General features: G+C 35.3%; 1 protein-coding gene and 1 long non-coding RNA gene across 2 annotated transcripts; both read right to left on the bottom strand.

The window, feature by feature from the left end:
• LOC109717224 lies at window positions 740-8846 on the bottom strand. Its single transcript, XR_002218121.1, has 2 exons — window positions 8801-8846; window positions 740-985 (listed from the first exon to the last, which is right to left on the bottom strand). It is a non-coding gene; the product is annotated as an uncharacterized LOC109717224 (long non-coding RNA).
• LOC109717298 (UDP-glucose 4-epimerase 1-like) lies at window positions 16444-25396 on the bottom strand. Its single transcript, XM_020242997.1, has 9 exons — window positions 25072-25396; window positions 21669-21718; window positions 20571-20706; window positions 19797-19898; window positions 19490-19717; window positions 18498-18579; window positions 17161-17243; window positions 16904-16995; window positions 16444-16785 (listed from the first exon to the last, which is right to left on the bottom strand). Exons 1-9 carry the CDS (start codon window positions 25252-25254, stop codon window positions 16689-16691), a joined length of 1053 nt encoding a protein of 350 aa, XP_020098586.1. The 5' UTR covers window positions 25255-25396; the 3' UTR covers window positions 16444-16688.

The raw sequence follows: 25725 nt of genomic DNA on the forward strand, positions 1-25725 counted from the left end.
TCGGTACTGTTGAACATAATCTATTCCACTTGAATCATCTAGAAACTATATTTTATGCTTTTCCGATGTTGTTCTCTTGTCCATCAACTGGACACAAAAATGAACGGCTGAAAATGAATATTTTTTGGAAAGTGATGATAGGAGTCTTGTAATCAAGATCGAGAGTATAGATCCTGTTCTAAATAGTTTAAAGAATTTTCTAACCACAATTCAATTGATTTGGATATTTTTACACGGTTAAATGAGAAAATGTCTCATATCGACCATTAAAATTATAAATTTTGAAACCCTTTGATCATTAGGTCAATAATGTCGAAAAAAATTAAAATTTAGTTTTTATATACTTTAGTGGTATAGATCATATTCAAAGGTGCCGATCGTCAATTTGGAGGCTCCATCATCGAAAACAAATTGATGGCAACGGAGTCTACTTGCTACCCATAGCATTCCAGCTCAACTCTCTATATATATGTATGTATGTATGTATGCATGTATATATAGTAGGACTACTATTCGTACTCATAAGTTGCTTTTAGTGATGGAGCTTCCAAATCGATGATCCACACTATTAATGTCACGCCCCGAGTTCGCAACAGAAGACTACGGGACGCTAACAGACCCGCTGAACGGACATAGTTTCCCCTGTCCGAACGAAGCGGCAACAAATTCAACAAGTACAAAACAATTCACGAGGTTGAACAGGACAGAATCCACAATACAAGAATCAAGAAGGAGTACAGAATAAACAAATGACATGTATCAGAGCGCTATTTCTCAACTAAGTTGCCGTACAACACGAATATCACCAAACAAACCTCAACTACAAAGGAAAGTATACGAAAACAATCCAGACCCTCGCCAGTACAAGCAGGTTGTACAAAAATAGCACTCTATCTGGTGGCCCTCTACTGTAAAGGCATATGGGTAGGAGATGCTAACTACTGCGCGATCCCCCTCACCTCGATCAACCGCCAATATACGACCCCTGAAAAAAATAAACCACCAAAGGGTGTGAGAACTACTAAACAGCAGTTCCCAGTGGGTACGATCATCGATAACTACGGCCTTCCCACTAGGTCTACTGGAAGCCAAATTAACAAATGAACAATAACATATATGGTACATAAGTAGCTGAAATGCAAGTATACCAGGAAATTAACTAAGCAGATAAACGAATGATCATAAGTGACAATCAAGTTAATCAACTATAAGCAGTGTAAAGGAATGTCAAGCATAGTAAAAGGCTAACTGACTATGACCTGCATAGACAAATGTAAAGTAACAGTAAATGAATATCTGCATGTGATATAAACAACTCTAGTAAGAAATTGATTTATAAGTGACAGTAAAAAATTGTCACTAAAAATAAAAAATTTTTCACTAATAGTATTAGTGACGATAAATTTTGTCACTATAAGTTGTCACAGTAGATCCCGTGGCAAATAAATTTTGCCACGGAGAAAAAAATATTGTCACTAAAACTAATATTAATGACAAATTAATTTGTCACTGAATATTACCTGTTTGTCAACAATGATATTTATGGAGTGGTCAATAAAATTAAAAATAGTAATATTAGTGACAATATATGCCGTCACTAATAGTTAGTAACACCAAAATCCGTCACTAAATATTGCATTTATGACGATAATATTCACTATATTTATATGTTATTACTAATATTTAGTGATAATAAAATTTATCACAGAATATTACATTTATGATGATAATATTCATTGCCGATATTGTCACTAACATTTAGTGACAACAAAATTTATCACCAAATATTATTTTTATGATGTATACTCAAGAATTATATAAAATTGTCATCATTATTTGTTACATTCTCAAATTCGTCATACAAAATCGACAAGACTTTTAAATCATAATAATGAAAAGACAGTAACATTCTCAAATTCATCATACAAAATGCTCCCAATATCTCTAATTTTTTAAGTACATGATAAAAAGTTTTTAAATTTAAATTAAAAATGATTCAATATAAAATAACTACATTTGATTTTATTGTCCATATCCAAAATAAAGGACCGTCGAATATTAACATTATGTAGAAATTGCACTACTCATCCTCACCTGCAATAAATTAAAAATAAATATAATTAGACAAAATTGAAATCTGAAATAAAGATAAGATAAATATAGCCACAAACTATTCATGACCGTTCAGTTATAGGTATATTCCACAACGAAGCAGTGATAACTAACATTTTAGATCCTCTAAAGCATTTCAAATCAACCATTTTCTATTATTATTTTTTAGCCATCATTCAATTTTCAGATTTTTAATATCTTTTCGAAGAATTCTAAGGTTCTACGTATAAATTTCATGTTCATCAGAGCTTCATATAGAAGTTACTGAGGTCATGGATGAATTAAAATTAGCTTGTCTCCTAAAGAGGACAGAAGATTGAAGTTAACCAAAATATTATTTCAGAAGGCTGTATAAAATGATTATCTACCTGGTTACAAGATAACAAAAAACTTTGATTTCTTTTTCCCTTTTGTGTAGTAGTATTTTTTACTAGAAATTCAAATAATAGAGTGCCCATTTGGATCCACATATACTGCAGGCAGGAGTCAATTATATCTTAACAACTAACAAAGCGTGGGTTGAGATAGTCGCACCCAATTTTGCCAATGCCCCTAACAAGAAAACCTGCAAAGGAGTTGAGAATACTGCAAGGAAGAAGTACGGATGAAGGTAGAAGAATTAGCTTCTTTTCATTGATTTCAACTCATACAAGTATGATTAGGAACATGATTGCAGGAGAAATCAACTTTTCCATTGTCAATTACATAATCAAAAGGCAACATACCTCCAAAGCAGTTAGTTTTTTACTCTTATGCTTAATTCCATAACGCTTCAACTAAAGGTGCATTACAGACATTTCATAAATTGAATGGATGGATTACAAACCTGCCAAGACCAGCTTTGAAGAACAACTTTCAATCTTAAGTAAGTAAAATTATTAGAATGTAAAAAGTATACTTTTCACAAACACAAGTTGTTGATATGTCCATCTCATAATCAAAAGGCTTAGCATGATAAGAGTTGGAACCAGCCCCTTCCAGAATCCTTTTATGCCTGCTTCACGATAAGCCTCGTGTGCCTGTTTATGTGAAAGCAACTTAGCTTGCTAATGAACAATAATGGAATGAAAGCAAAACAGGGAATCTTATGCGTACGATCTCAAGGATTCTCTAATACGAAGAACTTAAACTAGGTGGAGAGACGATAGTACTGAAGTTTATGACATTTTTAAGAATGAATGCTCCATCAGACCTGTCATAAAGCCTCTCCCCCATCCTAAAGGTACTATAAATCCCTTGCTCTCACATTCGAGTGTTTGCTCTCACATTTCTGCTCATTTTTAGTCACCTCCGGGGTTCTACGCAACAGGATACTTGTGCCCAGGCTGCACTTTCGACCTCCCGCAATCTTCATCATATATTATGTTAGTGGAACCACTAAGAGAATTCAAGAAAATTAATCTTAGAACTAATTTTAAATAGCAAGAAGTTACCTCTCTAGATTATGCATGTAACTCCAACATTATCGGACTACTCGAAACATGTGCATTGAAAGCTAAGGTGCATTTCATATTCAAGGTAATCAATAATGATGATACAATAGCAGATGTTATCTAATTTTGAGAGACTACAATGCACTGTAAAGTAAATTTGCATTAGGTAATAAAAGTTAAAAACTTACAATTGTACTGTTACATGGGACTACGTAGTCATAAATTTACAACCAGCTAGAAAAAAATAATAAGCTCAAAGTCTTAAGCTTTCGAAGACCTAACGATATTTAATCTATTTATTGTCAAACACAAAAAATACACTGGGAGAAAGAAGACAGCATTTGATTTAAGGATTTGTTTTCATCTCAAACAATAGCTTGGCAAAAGGAAAAGCTTGGCAAAAGGCCAAAGATGTTTGAAAGAATTTAAATAATGGCTTCATATGTGGACACTAACTGCATGAAATATTCCATAAGGATGAGGTTTGAACAAGTTCAACCAATTTTCTCTTAAGATCTGAAATATCAGATGAATTTTTTTCAGAAAATTTCTTCAGCACATCCTCCCTTGCCTCTAGAATTTTCTTTTCTGCTTGTGCATGTGTCTGTAGCAAGACAAAGAAGTTAATTCTTAGTTTCAAAATCATATTCTAGGTAAGATCATCAATAAGAAGTCTCCTCAAAAGTAAAAAGGCTCTAATGTTTAAGTAAAATGAACACTAAATTTTTCTACATACAGATTAGGTGTAGTTTAGATCACCAATTATCCCTAGATTTTGTGTCATTGTAATGGGCATTTTCTATCAAAAGTAGATACAAAAGCAATCTTTCTGTGTCATACACCATTTACATTAGTGTGGCCCATCACTACCGGCCGATAGATATTAGTCAAAAGTAGAGGAAAAGGGAAAAGTGAAAAGGTGTGAAAGAAGAGAAGCCGTGAAACACCACCACTGATAAATATTTCGTGTATTCTAACTGTATATACAAAACGATAGACGAATAACAAAGTTGCTCTATACTAGAGTTAATACCTACCTTAGGAGTCATGTATACATGGACACTAGCATGTAAGCTTTTGCAAGAAGTAAATCCATTGTCTTCGATATGCTGAATTGCGCCTCTAACTTCTCAAACCAAGATCTAACTAACTCTCAGCCATATTTTTAGTCATTACCTTGGTCCATACTCCATAGAACATTCTTCATGCAGCTTGAATAAAAATAGTTTATTATTCCTTTTAAGTTATAGCCAATATTATCCTATACGAAGATCAAATTTTAGAAGTATCAAGGATATTTTCAATTTAAACTCCTTAAAAATTATCATTGCTAAGATTTTGTTTAGCTCTCTGTATTGCATAAGCTTTGGCTTCATCTTCTCTATAGTTAACATCATTCTCCTCCATTCATGTCTTACGAGAGTATCTAAGAAATCCTCCAATGAGGCGGCTTAAGTGAGACAACAATTAATTCGGAGTAAAGAGTTAAATCAACCAGACGGAGTTAAATTTAACAATAAAACTAATAGCAATAGCAAAAGCATACGATAATAATATATTCTAAAACAATGTTCCATTTGATTATATTTCTTTGATCATACGTCTTGATCCTAAAGATTCATAAGAACATGAGAAGTAACAAGAATATTAAAAAAACAAAAAATAGCACAGGAATTGACAACCTACCCAATTGTTAAACATCTTCAGATGGATGGGGAGGTATTGAAGAAACTGATGCCGAGGTCGGAGGTCGAAGATGTGGTCGAGAGGGGACGCACTGAAGCAGGCGCAGATGGGCCCCAAGCTCGTGTTGCGGAGCTTGTCCACCTCGATCGCCGTAGATTTCGGCGGTGGCGATCGCCGGAGATCTCTTCGGCGGCGATCGCCAGAGATCTTGGCAGGAACGATCACCGGAGACAAATGGGAAGGGTTTGGGAGAAAAGGTCGGGGTATTAGGTGAGGTTTGGGACTTAAATACATGGTGCAACTGAGAATAAATAATAAAGTGTTGACATTTTTTAAAATTTATATTGTGGAGTGATGGTTGAGAGGTATTGAATAATCTCAAAGGTTGTGCGGGTTCGAGCCCCATACCTTTATTTTTTGTGACAGATTTTTTTTTATCTAGTAACTAAAGAGTTTTTTGGTGACATGTGAAATATAAATCTGTAGCAAATGCACTATATTTTTGTAGTAATCTCCATACCTGTCTCTATACCTGTTGTACTATCATGTTTGAGAGGAAAAGAAAGCAACGGCGTATTGTATGCAACAATGTTTAATAATACCCAATCACAACGACCAACTCTTACGTCCGGTCAAGCCTGCGCCCGCCTAGTGTCGGAATTCGCACTCCCGCAGGTGCACCGTCGACACCTAGGCTCTACCCCCAGCCCGAACACCACTCCCGCAGGTGGGTCGTCTTCCCAAGGGTACACATATCACTGATATAACTGGCCAGCGTATGTTGGCCAAGTGGCCCTAATCGTCTATTAGATTTTGATGATAACAAATAATCACGATTATTGGACTAATCTTTTATCTTGAGTCTTGTGTTTTAGATCTCTCTATCTTCACAAAAAGGATTCAAGATGGGCAATATTCTAGCACCAAGCTTCACCACTTGAAGCTGTGTTTGCTTCTTTTGTCAAATAGACAAACTCACTCTCTCCATTCTTAATTTGATTAATATTATGCTTTATGATTAGAGTGAGAAACTTTGAGCTAAGTTTAAACTATTCATCTTATCACTTTATAGATCACTTAAACAAATTTCTAAATTTATGATTAGGTGAAAAGGACTTTTAAATATTCAAAAATTGCTCAAATTCTGTGTTCAGTGAAGTTGCAATTTCTGGACCCTGTTCTGGGCGCCCTAAAGTGGATCCGAATCTTTTGAGACCTTTTGGATCCTCCCTGTTTGCTGTTCGGGTGATCCAGAAACACCAAGACTATTTGACTTGACAGGTTGCATATCAGCGCGCAATCTGGGCACCCAGATTTTATGGAAGCAGCGGCGCACGCAATCTGGGCTGTCTGGCAAGAAAGTCAGCACGAGATCTGGGCGCCCACAATTTTTGATGGCCCAAATCCAGAGGAAGCGGCGCGTGTCAGAAAAGCGGTTCCTCGTGTTCTGTGCACCCACAACTTTTGACGGCCCAGAACTTACGAAGTCAAGAAAAGCTGCGCGTGTCAGAAAAGCTGTCCCTCGAGATCTGGGCGCCCACAACTTTTGACGGCGCAAACATACAAAGTCAAGAAAAGCGGCGCACGTGGTCCGACAGGCGGCTGGCGTGCACAACTTCTGGGCGCCCGGAAATAGTTTTAGGGCGCCCGAAAGTACAACCGACAGAGGCTGCCCGAGGCTATAAATAGATGGTATTGAGGCCTCTCTCAGCAGCAACTTGGTAGTTCATTTGAGCTTAAAAACTTCAGTGATCTTAACATTCTTAGCTCTCAAATTCTCTCTCTCTAAACTTGAGTGAAATTTGTAGTGAGATTTAATCTTGTAAAAAGAGATAATAGCAAAGTCTTGAAGCTTGAAAGAAGAAGGAGTTGGTGTGAAGGCTTGGTGCTTGCCCGCAAAAGCATCATCTAGTGGAGATCCAACATTCTCGAGTGTTGAGAAGTTGGCGGGGACGTAGGCAAAGTGCCGAACCTCGAAACAAATTGATCGTGTGCTTTTTGAGTTTGCATTTCCTTTATTTGCATCGATTTTTAATTTGCTTGATTATTTGGATTTTTATTTTAGAAACCTAATTCACCCCCCCTCTTAGGTTGCCATTTTGATCCTCAGCGTAGTGTCCGGAGAGGCACTCGAAGGGGAGCGACCCCTACCGAGTATCATAGCACAAGTCTGTCATCTCAAGGTGGCATCAGCAGGCTATAGTCTATGTCATGGTCAACAATATCATAGTGCCCAATCCAATGTCCTTAGAGTAATCATAGAGTAAACAGTAGGTCAAATATCACGACAGAATAAACAAAGGCCCTCTCTATGTCCAAATCTCTGTACACAATTGCCGCGCTATCCACAGCCACTGACACACACTATATGGTATGCACGATACAAGTAACTAAAAATGACGCATCAAAATGACATTTCTATCACATACTATATGCCATACACGATACAAGTGAATAATAGATGACTAAATCAAGATACATGAAATGTCAATTGGCTTCCCAAGACTTGAAATAAACTATCTAAAGATTGCTGACACTTACTATCTCATGGCGAGGAAAGAAGTGTGACTTACATTAGTTCTCATCTTTGCATATGAACTCAACTTCATGCTAATAGCATCTCTTTCAATAATCTCTTTCAATAAACAAAGTCATGAACGGAGAACCACAAACAGGGCCATGAGCTTCGTCTATTCAACACAATGCTCAAGTATAAATCATCATACGCATATGCATATACATACTTCTGCTCATAATCAGATGTCAATGCTAAATCTTTATCATGCTTCAATTTTTCACGATCTGAGGATCAATAAAAAGGTAAACCAGATGCGCAAATTCAAATATTATATAGCTTGTACCAAAATAGACATAGGGGGAAATTCGCCATTTTCGACGACTCGGAACCCACCTCGACTCGTTATGTCGACTCCGATAAAAGAAAGGCTACACGCGACCCTTCTCACGATTTTCCGAAATTACTTAAATTGCGCCTCATTGGAAATGTGTATCACACTAATTCACACTCTCGAACCCCCTGCGTGCATCAATTGAAGATTAGAGGTACGAATCACGCCAATTGCATCACTCAATCCAATTTCTACATCCACTTCATTCATATTATTCTATCTATTCATTTCTTTCCATCTCTCTCTCTCTCTCTCTTGATTTCTCTTTTTCATTCTTCCTCTTCCTTTTATTTCTTCTTTTCCTCTTCTCTTTTTCTTTTCTTTCTTTCTTTGTTGCTGCCCCTGTAGTAGCAGGCAGCTACAATTTGCTGCTGCTGCTTGGCAGCCTGCAGCAGCAATCTGCTGCTGCTACTGCTGGGTAGCCTGCAGCAGCAATCTGCTGCTACTGCTGCTGCGGAGCTGTTGCTGCTACAGTACCACGCAGCAGCTTGCTGCTGCTGCTACAGTACCTCGCAGCAGCAGCAAGGCTGCAAAACTGCACCAGCAGTAGCAGGGGAAGAAGAGGGAGAAAGGAAAGGAAGAAGGAAAGGGAAAGAGAGGAAGGAAGGGAAAAGAAAGGGAAGAAGAAGGGAAGGGAAAGAGAAGAATGGAAATTTTTACCTTCCCTCCAATTCATCTTCATCTTCTTCATCTTCTTCTTCTTCTTCTTCTTCTTCTTCTTCTCTCTTTCTCTCTTTCTCTTTTTCTTTCTCTTGTTTTCTGGCAGCTTCACAAGGAGAGTTTATGGCAGCTTCAAAGGGAGAGAGAGAGAGGGAGAGAGGATAAGATCAAGCCATTTTGCAACTTAATCCATTAATTTTGCTATTTGCAATATGGTCCCTCATAATGAAATATTGGCCAAATTTATCCGTTTTCGCGTCAATTTCGCGCCAAAACGGTTTCACCTCATTTCCACCCTCTTTATCAAAAGTTCGCATATTACAATTAAATATGATCTAAATCATTTAAAACTTCTAGAAAATAATTTTTTTAATTTTTTAAATTATTATAAAGTTTATAAAGTGGGCATAAAATGAAAGGCCAAAATTGAACAACGACCTAAAAATGGATGATCGGATCCTTCAATGTAAGATCAGAGTTATTAATCTTTATCTAGATAGTGAATAGAATTTTTTTATAAAAATTCAACTAATTTTGATTCTTTTACGCTATTAAACTAACAAAGATCCCATACCGACCATTAAAAGTTATTAATTTTGAGATATTTTGATCGTAAGGTAATGATGTAGAAAAATTATGAAATTTGATTTCTATAAGTTTCAAATACTCTAAATCATATTTAATGGTATGGATCGTTGATTTAGATGTGTTATCATCAAAAACAACTTATGAATATAAAGATGATCGTACTCATAAGAGTATAATAACCAGACTCTATATATATAGGGACATACATCTATGCTATAGATAGGACAAATCCTTTGTGCTACCCACTCTATGTTTGATGATCAAGCTTTCGAATCATCGATTGACGCCATTAAACATAATTTAGAACATTCGAATAATCTAGCAATCATATATATTGTAATAATTATACATAGATAATATATAATATATATAATAGAAGAAAATAATATAAAATAAATTTTCATTTATCTTCTTCTTTCAACCAAACAAATGTGGGTAGAAAACTTTTTTTCCCCTACCAGCCAAATAAATGTCATTTATAGCCAGCTCCTGAAAGAGTTCGAGAGCTCTCAGCATTTGGATTGACGAATTTCTAGAGTCAACGTAATTCAAATGCAATGGTATTTGAGTTTTCTTGAAGTGTAGTTTTTTTTTATTGCTTGTTTTGATGTAACTCATACTGTCTGAAAGTTAAATTCAATAATTTTTTTCTATTTGTTTTGGTATAACTTGATGCTGGTGATATTAATGTTTTGAGTTCTATTATTTATTTTGATCTAAGTAAATGGATCTTGTTACCTTCTAAATATAGTGATAAACTTATTCATATAAAATCCAATCTATTAAATAATTAAATCCCACATTATTTTTAGAAGTAATCAATTACATAAAATCCCTTTGTCAATACCCATTTTTCACTTTCCCTCCCTGTCATTTAGAAACCTATACTTTGCCCCCTTATAAAATAAAAAAATATTCACAATGGGTACGGTGTTAACTGTGATGACAAAATGACCAATTCGCCCTTCACCATTTTTGTTTCCTCCCTAATCTTGCTCATCCACTGCCTCTCCTTTTTCATTTTTCGCACCTCAATCGGCCGCAGTTCGTCTTCATTTTCTTCTCCACATACTCTTTTTTCCTCCTGCACCCTCGTCGCCCCTCCATTTCGGCGACAGTAGAGAGAAAATTGAGGTGGGCATGGATAGAGAGGTGGGCAAGGGCAAGGGCGAAGGCGAGGTAGTGGAGGAGGGCGAGGGGATGTTTATGGGCACGAACAAAGATGTAGGTGAGGGCGAGGCAGCGGAGAAGGGCGAGGTGGCGAGGAAAGAGGCGACAATGTTGAGGAGAAGAGGCTGAGAGTATTTTTGGTATAAAAAAATATAATAACATTTTATAAACGGAATCCTAACGGAGCGCTAACGGTAGGGCGTGAAGTGAATATTTTTTATTTACAAGGACGCAAAGTGTAGGTTTTTAAATGACAAGGGGAACGTAAAAAAGCAGATATTAACAGGAGGGTTTTTTGTAATTTAGTTGTCACGCCCCGCGACCACCACTTTGGTCGGTTCGGGTACGTCTACAGACGCTGAACGGACAGAAACTCCCCTGTCCACCCAAGGCTCCACAACAACAAAGCATGTATAAAGCATTTGCCCAGTAATAATTGCAATATATATGGCTTGCACAAGGACAAGCAACAACCAAGCAAGTGAAAGTAAACTAGCTATTACATCCATACATTGTATCTTGATCTCTTTGAATCAAATACAAGGCTTACAATTTGTATTTACATTTATTCCACCAATACACATATTCATCTCTCCATTACACATATTACATATGTCATTTATCAACCACAATAGATGAAATACATAAGGTGCCTCTATATTCAATGGCAGTCCGCTATCTAATGTGAGATATCCATGCCGCGATCCTCTACCGCCTCACTCGCGCTAGGATCTGCATGGTTAGTGGTATGAAAACTACAAGAAAGTTCCCAGTGGGTTCGGCCGCCGACCCCGCCGACCCTGCCGACTCGCCCACTAGGTCTACTCAGGTATATGTAGAAAAAGAAGAGATAGATAGCAAACCAAACTAATGCTACTACAATGCCTGAACAAGAACTGAACAACAAGTAATATGTTCATGATGCATGCATGTCACTCACCAAATCAAATCTCTATCCGTCGGGGAGAATTCCGCTACAACCTAACGGGACTGTCCAAACCTGTGCTTTTACACAATCATCTTGGTTAACTTATTGGTAACCTAAACTCACTAACCAAATCCCTTTCCGTCGGGGAGAATTCAGCTACAACCCGACAGGACCGTCTACTGGGGAGAATTCTGTTACAACCCAGTTGGTGACCACTCCGGAGCTCACCGCTTGAGGAGGAGCTACCACGCTCAAGCATAGACCAAATATGAGTATAATCCAATCCTCAACTTTGAGGATACTTTGCCACTAATGCCACAATGCTCATAAGGTTCTACCTTATCTAGCATACCCTGTTCCAGGTGCTAATCATACCCGCCAGTGTCAATGTCACCTTTATTTACTAATGTCATAGTCCACATCCAATTCATACATTTATAGGGTTCTATATGCATGGTTCACTATCAATTCATATGTTCACTTACATTGAAAGCATACAAAGATTCCCAATCATAACCCAATACCCTACAATGCATGAATGCCACAAGTATACATATATGCTCAAGAAAAGGTGACATAGACATAATGAGAAATTTGAGGATTTCGGATAGCACCCCCCACCTTATAGTGATGCCAGAAGACGACAACTCAGGTCCCGCGATTTATGGTCGCCGATCTGCCTCGACCCACGGCAAACGAAGTCGAAATGAGGTTTTTCCTCAACATCTCGACGTAGACTCGTCGGAACTTCGATTCGAGTCTCCCAACGCGTCAGTTTATCCACCAATTAGGGCTACAAGAGATCAATTGAGATCAAAACCCATCGAACCACAAAACCCTCTTTCGAAACCCTAAAAACCCATTTTAGCATGATATTCAAATCTCTTCATGTATCATGCAATAACCAAGGTTAAATTCACCTGGGGTTCCAATTAATTACACTTCTAAGGGATTTATACAAACCCTAACATCAAAAACCCTCAAATCTCACAATACTTACCTCAAACCAAAGCTTTCCTTCAAGCCAAGGTTGCACAAGAGGGTTGCTTCACCTCCAAGCCAACTCTTCTCCACCAACTCTCCACCTCTTGGAGCAAACCCTAGGAGAGAGAGAGAGATCTAGAGAGAGAAAGAGTTTTCTCTTTGGTTGGGAGTGAAGGGGAAATGAGAAGAAATGGGTTAAGAACCCATCATATAAACACTCCACTAGCACATATGCACTTAGCCCCTCACACAATCAGCAACTCAGCTCAACCCTACCTTTCACACGTACGGGGTCCGGACCCTACAACCAGGGTCCGGACCCCGAGAGCACTTCCAGCTCGAAAAGGGCTGAAAATTTTCCAGCTTGCTCTCCATGGTCTAAACCACCTATACAATGTGTTCCGAAGCACTCGGAATAATTAATGAACCTCACCATCTCGTCCACTACCACATTTCGGTCAATTTGACGGAAGTTCGGTATAACCTACCAGGGATTCGGTACGTTACATTAGCTTTATTTAATAATTTTTTTAGAAAAAGTTGAGTGCAGTGGAATTTGAATTCGATAATTTAGAGAGGAAAGTCAAGAGTAGGTGAAGTGGATGTTTAACGTAATTTTAGTTACTAGTGTAGAGACCCGCACGATGCGGCGGGTAAGAATATTTTAGTAAAAATTTATGAATTTAATAAAAAAAATAAAAATATAAAAACTAATTTAATAATATGAAAATTACAGAAAAAATTTTAGAATATAATTACAATCTAATAGAAAACAATATAAGAAACGAAAAAAAGTAAAAAGTATAGGAGTAATAAAAAGATTATATAGATATCCTGAAGAGATATTTAGAATATTATGAAAAGGGTATAACAAATAATAAAAGATATACTGAAGAGGTTCAAATTCATATTTAACTAATCATATAAAAATATTTATATGTTCTATTTTCTTTTCTAACCCAAATTAGATATCTCTTAAACACTAACTATTATTGTATTCATCTATGGACATAAAAATTGCTATGTCATTATAGAATTAGTACAGAATATAAAAGAGTTGAAGAAAAAGTAGTAAGAAATATATGACATTCAAATAAATAAATTTTAAAAGTAATAATAGTTAGTTTTAACTACCTAAATTGTAAAGACCTAATTTTTATGCATACATGAGCCAAACAATCTATAAATTATATTTATTCTGTTGATGTAATAGGACAATTTAATCAGTATTTTTGATAATTATAATTTTTATGTAACTCAAATAACTTATTTATGAACAATAGTGTACAATATATAATAAGGAATAAATTCTTCTTTCTTTATCATTTATTATGAAGCAACAACTTGTAAAAAGTAGAATTTAATGAGGCAAGAAGTCGAAGAGATAGTGATTTTACAGAAAAAACGAACGGGCACAAATGAGGAGCGAAGTGATTGAAGAGTACTATTTAATGAGGGGGGAAGTCGAAAAGGCAAAGATGTTACGGAAAAAGCGAGTGAACACACTTAATGAGGGGAAAAGCCGAAGAGGCAACAATGTTATTGGAAAAGCAAACAGGCACACTGTGGAGGAACAAACGAAGCAAAGCGATTGAAAATTAGAAATCGAGAAAGGGAGAGACTCTTGAGGTGGGTCCCATAAGCAAAACTTAAGGAGAGCACGCCATGTAGGATAAGATTATGAAGATTAATAGTGTTTTATAGATATTATTATTATTATTTTTCTTAGGGCATATTTGATTGCTCAAAAATGACTGAAGTGAAAAAAATCGTTTTGTAATTTTTCATTTTGATTGTTTGGATGGTTATAAAGTGATATATAAAAAATAATAGCTTTGTAATTTTGCTTCTTCAATTACATCTAAAGAAGTGAAATATAAACAAACAACTCATACATGCAATTTAAATTAAAATTATAAATTTATATTTATATTTAGAATTCAAAATTAAATTTCAAATTTTAAATTTAAACTTAAATCAGAGTTGAATTTATAATAAAAATTTAAAACATATAATTAAATTTAGGGATAATTGTCTATATACCCCTCATACGTTTAAAACTATCCGATTTACCCTTACTTTTTTTTTTTCTTTTAAAATACCCCTCATATGTTCCACCGTTATTGCAAAATACACCGGCAGTTATCTCTTGTTAAGTTAATTCGGTTAAATATGAGTTAAATATCTACCACAGTTGAAAAAAATTAAAATGCCAATTTTGTTCTTAACTTAAGAGCAAATAAGAAATGTTGGTGACGGTAGAGAGGTATATTGGAAAAGACCAAAAGTCAAAATACTTTTTGTGCCCCTAACTTCAAGGGCAAATAAAAAAGTCAGTGATGGTGGAAGGGTATATTTGAAAGGGCAAAATAGTAATTTTATAGAGATAACAGAGTTCATTAATGAATTTTAATTTGAAGGGTATATTAGAAATAGGTTGGAACTTAGAAAAGGTATTTTCAATATTAGCCTTCTAAGAGGGGTAAATCGGAAAGTCAGAAACATTTCAGGAGTATATAAGCAATTGCCCCAACTTAAATTTATAATTTGAATTTAAAGTTTAAGTTACAACTCATAAGTGAAATTAAATTTTAAAATAAAAGTTCAGCATAAAAATTAGAACATTAATTAAAATTTGAATTCATAATTTGAATTTATAATTTGAGTCATATTTTAATTTATTCTTTGATCTTAAATTTTAAATTCAAATATGAATTCACAATTTGAATGAACATTTAAACTTAAATTAATATTTGAATATAAATCACAATTCAAATTGAATATTTGAATTCATAATTCAAATTCAAAGTTGAAACTGAAACTCATTATTGAAATTAAATTTAAATAGCAAACTTAAAATTGAATTTGAGTTTCAACTTAAAATCTTAAATTTTAAATTCAAGTTTCAAATAATGATTTGAATTTATAGTTTGGGACAACTTGAATTCAAAGTTCTAACTTGAAGTTTCTTAGCTAAAAAATAATTTGATTAAAATTTAAAGTTGAAAATTTAAATTAAATTTAAATTTAAATACTAGAATTCAAATATAAATAAAAAAATAAAAAATTAAATATAAATATAAATTCATAAATTTGAATTTAAAAATTTAATGTTGAATTTGAATTTATAGATGAAATTTAGAATATTAAATTAAATTGATGATTTTAATTCAAATTTAAAAATAAATATACGGTCTAAAAGTTAAGCCCAAATTAAGCTCTTAGCTAAGCTCTTCACTTCCGATGATCTCGAAATATTTGGCCGAAGTGAAAAAAAATACAAAATTTAATTATAAATTTACTTTATTAGTCCACCTTTATAAAATAACTTTCATATTCATTTTCGCAAACCATGTTTCACTTTCGATCAACAAAACAAAACATGCCCTTATACCAAACCAAATATAGCAAGTTATAGAACTTGCGCTCTATTACGCTTTAATCAAACAGCCCCTCAGCAGGGACACTCATAGCAATTCAATGACGCACTCAAACCAAAAAGAAGTGTCACATACAGAGCTCGCTCTACAAGAACCATTTGGCAGGGAAAATCATAGCATCCAAAATCAAAAGAATAGTATTCCAAATTCCAATCGAGCCGGCCATAAGCCTTTTCCACATTTGAAAATCATCGAAGAATAGACTCCTTTTCTGCTAAATTCCACGGAATGCAATATTCCATGCGCAGCCATAATGTTGTCAGAGACGTTCCCGCCAGCCAGATTTTAGGTCAATTAAAGGACCAATTGCCATGGCCCATGCTAACACTAGCAAAATTAGCACATGGTCACTAGGTCATGCTTCCAGCATTTTTCCTCCATTAATAAAAGTAGTGCAGCAGTCAACAAAAAAATAGCCAGCCAACAAAACAACCAACCAAACATTCCTGGCAATTCGATTCCAGTCCATTTGGAGGAGAAATTGTACATACAATCATCAAACTAAGGCAACAATAAATACATTAGACTAAGGAGACAGAAAAGATACCTTTATTTATTTATATAAATAAAAAAGGTCTCCCAGAATGACATACATACTCGTATTTATTTAATTTATTCCTATATATATGAGGGAGCATCAGATCTACTGATCATGATGAAATTAGCTGAAACTATACCGCCTGTACATGGGGGGAGTCCAAGAAATAGCGGCATCTCTTTTTATACAAGGTAGGAAAGAAGGTGAAGATATTTCTCATCTACGATTGATATCCTCTCCTCAGTTAGAATTATCAGGCAACCCACAGTATCCATAAGGGTTCTTGCTAGCCCAGTTCCACTGATCCCTGCACATCTCCTCTATCCCATAATTCGTTCTACAGTGAAAGGATTCGAAAATGAAAATCGCAACAGATACTAAAAAAACTTAAAATCTATATAATCACATGATTCTCTAGTATATTCAAAAGATATATATTATGTTTTATAGCTTACTTCCACTTTAGCTCCTTTTCTGCTTTAGCTGTTGAAGCATAAACAATCGCAGCATCACCAGGCCGTCGTCCCGCCATGACCAAAGGGATTTTCTGACAAAAAAAAAAGTTGGCATCAGATACTAAATAAGCGAGGGCAAGACACCAATTGCTGCATGTTGGTGTGAATGCCAGATATTTTTAAGGTTCATCACCCACTCATGTGGAAAATACGATGGTTTTCGATTATACTATTATTATGCTGGATCATTTGAGTACCTTCCCAGAAGCCTTCTCGAATGCCGCAACCATTTCCAAAACAGATGTTCCCTTTCCAGTTCCTAGATTGTATACTTCACAACCTGGATAAGCAAAGAAAACAAGTATGCTCGCTCACTCAACTAGGAATCGACAAAATAGTTAACTTGAACATTTTCTAGAGAATCTATCCATAGAAGCTAAACTGGTTACATCATAAACAAAAAGCCTATATAAACTACAAAGAATCTACATAGGTAACACATTCATGTATACCAATGTGTGAACAGTGAACACTACATCCATGTTTGTCCTGGATAATCACATCGACTTTACAGTTAGGGTGCGTTTGGTTCGCATTATGAAAGATTACTAGGAATATAAGATATCCGAGAATTTTATTCCTATTCATTCTATTACTAAGAATGTGGAATTCCTGTGTTTGGTTCGCACGGTAATATTAATTAGCCATATTATTTAATATTACAAAAAATATACAATTAATTAATTAATTTATTTAATTAATTTTAGATAATGTTACCAAAAGTTTCAACATCTTTTTAGAAAAAAGGGAGAGAGAGTATAAGTTAGAGAAAGAGAGCATAATTAAAAAAATAGAAAGAAAAATATAATCGAAATTAGAGGGAGTGAGAGAGTTGAAATTTTAGAAAAAGAGAGAGAGAAAGCTTAGTTTAGAGAGAGAAAAAAAAGTTGAATTTTAGAGAGAAAAATAAGTTTAGAGAGAGATATAAGGTTAGAGTGTAAAGAAAAATAATATCAATTAGCCGACGAGTAAGAAGAAAGAAAGAGATTAGACATATTATGATTACCCAAATCTATTAATATGAGGATACCCACCATCCCTCAAGGGAATGAGATTAGTACTTTGGGGTGAATCTTATTCCCAAGTGAATCTAATATTACCAACTAAATTACTTAGTGCGTTTAATCAAACATCGTCATATTTTTTTATTCCCATTTGATTACTAAAAATCTTTAAAAGATAGCGCGAACCAAACGCACCCTTAAATCCTGTAAAGATTAAAGGTCTTTCTGTAAGAACCTCTTCGCATGTGCATTGCAATAAAATTTGGTAAGTCCTCTTTCATGTGTGTCGTTTGCTTGTCCACTGTATCAGGATATGACAAAATTCATTTCTTTTTAATCATCAACAGGATATATGGTAATGATTCTCCACTAGCCAGCTTTCCCTCTAGCCATGATGACTCCAACAATACAAATATTGAGGTAAAACAATTTTCACATCCTTACAGTCTATTCTGCCCATATACTATCTGCTAGTAAAAAGTAGCAGCCAATACAAAAGTTTAAAATAAGATACTTCAATTGAAGCAAACCTATGTTAGAGTCTTCAAAAAGCTTCTGCAGGGCTGCAATATGTCCATCTGCCAAATCAACCACATGTATGTAATCACGTACCTGCAGTGAAAGGGTTCAAAAAGTAACAAGTTAGTTGACACCTTAACAGCAAAAGAATTCAATCACAACAAATAATTATTGCAATGCAAGCAGTTCAATTGATGAAAGTAGGAAGATAGTTTACAATCAAGACACATTGATCACTAACACCTATATCTATCTAATCCACAATGCTGAGCCACATTAGATCATCTGCTCCTCTTATGCCAACATGCACAACATGTTTTATTCCCCAAATAGAGAAAAGGTTTTATATAAAAACCGAGGCTGGCTACTAACATTGGTTTCCTTACTTCCAAAACCTGGCAGAAAGCTAATAAGTTCTCTTAAGAAAATAATTAAATCGTTTCAAAATGTTTCTGCTTTCATTGATGAAATTGTTCACCAAATGCTAAAGCTTCTTGAGAAATATATAGAATTTCATAATGTAAAGGGGATGAATAATGTACATAGTGCACAAAATCTGTGGTCTATTTGTTACTATATTACTAAAAAGTCGTTAAAACTAAAAGAATATCATCTTTCGGCGCACATTATTCAAAATGCTAACCCACTATTTCAGATAATGTTTTGATAACAAATCCTTTTATTTGACCTCTATCTTATGATGCAAAACAATTTAAGTATGACTAACATGATAGATTTTTCCAATGTCCTTTTATATTGCTTAAAAGAGTCTCTAGTCAAATTAAACACACAGTATCTTATGCATCTCAATTCAACACATATGCTTGTGCCCATTCAATATGAGCAGAATGGAGCACTATATTGAACTACTGTTATAATGGTTAGTTCATTAAAAATCAAACTTAAGGGACAATACTAAATACAGTATACTCATTTCTCAAGCAATCTAACCAAATGTGCCAAGAAAAATAAGAAATTAAGCAATTAATTCAATAAACAATACCCCAGTGCCATCCTTGGTTGGATAGTCAGTTCCATATACTGTAAGCGCAGGTCTCCTTCCAACAGCAACTTGCTGAATGAAGGGCATTAAGTTATTAGGAATTCCACGCGGATCTTCACCAATATATCCGCTCGAATGAGCCCCAACAGGGTTGAAGTATTTAAGTAATATTATTTTCCAATCAGGGTCACCACGCTGGATATCGCGACAAATGTCTTCAATGATAAGCTGTAATTACCAAAGGAAATATTAACAGCTAAAATGATTGGTGCATTCAAAGGAAATACAGAGAAAGATGATAGAAAACCTTAGTTCGGCCATATGGGTTCATAGCAAATAAAGGAGATTCTTCTGTGCATGGGACTTCCTTGGGCCATCCGTAGACAGTAGCTGAAGATGAGAACACTAACTGAAAGTTCGAACATCAAGCAAAAGAAGAGCTACACAGTTAAAACTCAAATTTCCAAAGTAAATTTCCTTTATCAACTATAGTAGGTGAGGAATATGCATTTACAATCTAATCATAATTACTGAATAGTTTCATCTGGGGAATGATGCCTAGAATTTTAAAACCAACTCCCAAGTCTAAACCAAGACACAGAGTAATAAGCAGATAGACGTCATAGATTCCAAAAACTTACAGAATACTATACAATTAAAAGAGAAAGTGATCAATCTTCTGACTACTACTTATTACTAGGCACATTGCGACAAAATATCACAAATTTGCATGATTCAACAAGTTGGAAGGAAAGGTTCTTTTACACCTTGGTGATAGATGCATATATAGAATATTCTACCACCTTAAGATATATGTTGCCCATATATATACTGGTATTACATTATTAGAAAAGAGCATACAGAGTAACAGGATCAATCCGACCCTAACAATCGCAAAATGTTTTATTTATACGTAATTTAATTTCGGAGCAAATAAATCTAATAAAAGGAAAGGTAACACCATACAGGAATTTTCCTTAAAACATTTAACATTCTTTCATGGATCTCTAAAGAGTAGTGACTATCTAAGAACAATGCCATCCATGGTTCTGATTCTCAAATTACGGGAAATTGGAAATACCTTCTTACATCCATGGGCAGCCATTACTTCCAAAAGAGTAATCGTACCAATTAGATTATTGTTATAGTAATGCAAGGGCTTCTGAACACTTTCACCAACAGCTTTCAATCCAGCAAAGTGGATAACAGCATCAAAGCTGCAAGGCAAAAGAAATTACCAAAATCTGTAAGAAAATAGCACTATTATCAAAGAAAGGCTTTTAACAGGAAGCAAATAACTAACATTAATTTATTCCTGTAGAGACAGATAAATCAGAAAGTTCTCCTGAGAGATGTTTATGATATTTGAAAAAGAAAAGAAGTCTAGCTCCACCTAACTATCTGTAAGATATTTTAAAGAAACAAATCTAGCCCATAGCTTGTGGTTTAAGAGGAGGGAAAAATATCAATTTGGGGATCATGTTCAACTCTTTTCTGCATTCTACATCTAATATTGCCAAATAAGAAAGGATGAACAAGCTAACTCACTTGCCATTCTTCCTAATATTCATTAATAAAAAGGATAACACTTCAAACTTTCCTTTATTTAATTACTACAAAAAAAAAGCCCAATTTAATAATTGCAGGGCATGGTACATCCTTTATTCAACACCATACCAATTCATTCTACACATCATTACGAGGTTCTTTGCCACATGTAACTAATTTTATATGTTGTACATTTTCATGTTAAATTATTATATCATGAAGCATGTGTCTTATAAAACAGTCTATGTAATGTTTGGAGCCATCTACCACTGAAGTACCGCATTATACAATAACTAAGCTTTCTTTCAAAATTTTGATATAAATGTTACATGCTTATTCCATTAGAACTGAAATAAAAGTAACATACGGAAATATCAAAAACAACATTTGCAAACTCGAAGATTGAGGTTTCTAAACATGCCAGAATTTTTGCAAAAATGCAGAAGAAAAGTGGTTTCAACATAAGATTCAAATGGTTGCATAACATCGTATTTTGAGGTGACAATGATTCTAATGCATGCCATGAGAGAAATTATTTAGCAAGCAAACAAATCTATTCCCAACATTTGCAGGAATAAAAGGAATAAAGTCATAAAAAACATAGTAATATCAATATAAAAAAAAATCTTACTTTGTCGAAGAAAAAATTTTGGTGAGCGCATCTTTATCTCGAAGATCAATCTGCCAAAGCATAAGTGAGGCAAAATCAATTTAGAAATCTCAAACTTGTGTATTTTAATTTCCGGATAGTGAGAGGGCGACCTATTGACGAACATAAAAAGCACAGGAAATAGCGTTCTGTGAATTTATACACCATACTGTCTCTTAAAATTATAGTACTACTTGAGATATTTAGTTTCACTCTCAAGAATGCTATCCAGTGGAAAGTATTTATCAGGAAACTACAGCAGGAAAAGTCCTGATAATGAAAACTAGCGTATGGACTATAAAGCATATGAAAAGAAATGAACAAGCAAACTGATGAAAAGTTGTGCTTCTTGTCTAGTATATATTTATTTTGAACAAGGAAAGCTAATAAACAAAAGAACAGCACAAAATCATACCACATATAAATGAGAAAACGACTAAACAGAAAGCACCAAGTGGAAATCCATCTGTATTTAAAAAAAAAAAAAAAAATCAATGTATGCACCAAAAGATACAGGAAATCAGGCAAGAAAATAACTATCAGCAAAAAAAACTACCGTATTTCACTATTTCTTATCTTAGTAGGACAACGATAAATAAAGGTAAAAACAAGATCTAAGGTAAACATAGTTCAACATTATGACTAAAGCACATCTTACCATGATAAATCCTAGACCCCAGTCTAAGATAAATAAAATTCTGCTCTTCTCCCCTTCTCTCTCTCACATTAAAAAAGGGAATAAAAAAATGAAAAGAAGAAATTGGAGAAATGTTATGATCAATCCATGAAAGTTTCCAAGCTACAGAATTAATAATGTTAGTCTAGTGAAATTTAACACAGGCTTATCTTCCAAAGACATTGATATAGATTCCAATCATGACTATACTACAAGAACAATGCATTAGCAAGCCATCATTTCTTATTGAAACCCACAAACAAGGCAATGTAGTTGGGTAATTTTGATCCTTTCCAGTAATTTCCAAACTTTATTAGTAGACCTCTATTATGGATCAATCTTCATACAAGAAAAGGTCCAAACATTAATGTTATCCTCAGATTCTAGTCTGACAGCAGAGGGAAAGGGTCACAAAGTCTTGACACCTTAGTGCACCTTTCTTTCTCTCTTCACGCTAAACAATTTATCCACTAATGGACTATATATGGCAGACAGCCAGTGTCGTGAAACTAAATGACACGACCCAAGCATGACAAGAACTGCCTGATTGCCCCATCTAAACTCAACGCCTCAATATCTGATACCTCTTTGGAGACGATAGCTATAGGATATGTACCTAATAAGTGTCAGCTAAGCGAGTGCTTCTTTTAAAACTAGATCATAACAGAAGATGCGATTTAGGTTGCCTTCAGGGCATTTCAGAAAGCTTTACCTTATAATGTTCAATCAAGCAAGAATCCAACAAAGACAATCTAAATCAGCAACTTGTTACTTACTTTGACTGCGACAATGGTAACTATGGATTATTAAATCAAATTCCTAAGTTGTCTACTTCAGAATCCATGAGAAATTCTAATTTGACAAAGAGGAATTCTAAGTGCTCATAGGCAGGATGGTACGTATTCAGCAGCTATTCATCTTGTGAACTTCTCCTCGAGTATCAATCTAGACAAATAAGGCTTAGTTTCTAAAAGCTGAAATTATATGCTCCGATAGTTGTGGTGCGCATATTTATCCATATGAGTTGAGCAACCGTCACTTCACCAATTCTTTGGACCTCTCCAAAATAAATAATGTGTAAATCCAAAATCAACAACAAGGGAAATATAAAGCAGAGAGATTTCATTGCAACCACCAAACAAATTCCTTCAGTCAAATCCACATAACATTCACTATCGTGAGTTAAACCTATGAACTGAAAAAAAGAAGCAAGCAGCTACTCAGGTTATGTATACACATACATTATTTCTCATAAACTTTTGCCATGTGGCAGCACCATAATCTCTCATTCTTAAAATTTCTACTCTCCAATCATTATGACCACTCACCTTTCTTGTAACGTCTGCTTCTTCGGCTTTCCGTTTCATTAATTTCTTCCCTATAACGTCTGCCTCTTCGGTTTCCGTCTCATTAATTCCTTCCCCGTAACGTATGCCTCTTCGGCTTTTCGTTTCATTAATTCCTTCTCTGTTGCTTCGACTTCCCATCTCATTAGTTTCTATTTTCTAAGAAGCATTGCCCGAGGAGCCTGTGGGCACAGCATATGGCATCCTCGACAACAACCTTGCCTACTACATCCGCTCCAACCTCAAGCCCCGCAGGCATGCCGCCCTCGCCCTCGCCGTCAACATTGGGTGAGTCGAACTCTAACCCTCGCCCCCAACCCTCTCTCGATCTCGACCACTTAAATTTATAATGTATAGTTTATGCAAAGGATGTGTATCCCTCTCCTCTAATGGCCTCGGAGGACGACAAGTATTGGCTAAGATATGGACTTGCCGAAAAGGGGTTGAAGGCACTGTGGTACTTCACGAAATCGTTAATGTTAGTAGAGAATGCCCTAAATGAGGGTACAAAAGGGTCCAATTTCTATGTAACAAAATTTTTTTCTCCTATAGTTTTTTTTTTTTTTTATCTTTCGTTATTTTTCATTGAATTATACTTCTATTCTAAAAATTTTAAAGTATTTTTTATATTATTAAATTTAATCAAATATGATTATATCTGCCGCATCGCGCGAGTTCCTACACTAGTTAAACAACAATATGCATTTGTAAGAAAAGCCACTAATAAATAACAATAGAAGTTAAATTTGAACTTTTGAAAAGCAATAAACACAAATTCCCCAAAACTCAAATCGATTTTACACTCACAAAATAGGATGCTATTGCTCCCAATACGATCACATGCCCTTAATCCATTTCTTGCATTTCGAAATAAGCCATAAAATTGTGCAAAAAAATTGTGCTCCCACATCGGTCTGGCCAATAAAATTAAAAAGTAAATAAAATTGCCAAATTAGTCGCAAAATTAGCCCTCAGAAATAACCGTGTTTAAAGGGGGGAAAACTATTCAAACTACAAATAATAAAATAAGGAAAGCGACCAAAGTAGGAAACAGGGGAATATGATTTCGCAATAGTTATTGAGCAACAAACCCAAAATTATCAAAAAATCAGCAGCTAAATTTCAATCAGAGAGCATTTCTTTCTCAAATTGGAAAACCTGAAAATCGCTTGCACTAGTACCACATCAAACATGAGGAACAAACCACAGAACATCCCATTCTCGATCAGACCCAATCCATTTCATAAAAAAGCTAAACAAAATCATCAAAAAGAAACCCTAGAAATCCCCATGAAACACCGAGAAAACCTATAATTGAGCACATGAATCCTTCGTTCCAAATCGAGGAAACGCAAATCCATACCTTCTGAGAGGAAAGGTTCTTTCCAAACTCCCCGGCCAACTCCGCGACGCGCTTGATCGCGATATCGGAGGAGTTGTCGAGGTTATCGACGACGACGACGCGAAACCCGCCCTGGAGTAGCTGGAGAACCGTGTGGCTCCCGATGTACCCGGCACCGCCGGTGACAAGGATCGACTTCGACATGGACGAGGCCCCCAAAAAGCTCGATAACGAAACCGATGAGAGATAGAGAGAGAGAGAAGGGTTCGAGGAAGAGGAGGAGAGAGCGAAGCCCGAGGTGGAGAGAACGAAGGAGAGAAAGAGGAGGAGCAAAAGAGAGAGGAATGGAGCGAGAGATCCGTAATGAGATCATTGTACACCGCGGTGTCGAATTACTAGAAGAAGAGCCAAGGAGTGTATTTGAACACTGTGCGCCAAATAAAATGGAATTATGTTGGCCTTTTTGCATAAAAAATTCACTTATTTTGGGCTTTTGCAAAATCGGGTCACTTTTTTCGTTTTTTCAGATTCGGTCTATTTTTTTAGTAAACTGACCAAAATACCCTTATTACTTTTTCTCTTTCCTCTTTCTCTCTCCTCTTCGTTTCTTCCGTTATTATTTCCGCTCCCGCTCTCGTACTCCCACTCTCCGCTCCGCCTGGCAAAAGCGGAGGC

The sequence above is a fragment of the Ananas comosus genome, linkage group 11, assembly GCF_001540865.1.
Source record: "Ananas comosus cultivar F153 linkage group 11, ASM154086v1, whole genome shotgun sequence".
Classification (NCBI taxonomy): domain Eukaryota; kingdom Viridiplantae; phylum Streptophyta; class Magnoliopsida; order Poales; family Bromeliaceae; genus Ananas; species Ananas comosus.

Bases quoted from the DNA above. Each gene is read 5' to 3' on its own strand.
- LOC109717298 (XM_020242997.1), bottom strand. From the start codon at position 25,254: ATGTCGAAGTCGATCCTTGTCACCGGCGGTGCCGGGTACATCGGGAGC. The intron at 18,580-19,489 runs GTATTGTTTATT...CTTTCACTGCAG, and splicing joins CAACCAAGGATGGCACTGGG to GTACGTGATTACATACATGT. The intron at 17,244-18,497 runs GTTTGCTTCAAT...TTGCTTATCCAG, and splicing joins TTTTGAAGACTCTAACATAG to GTTGTGAAGTATACAATCTA.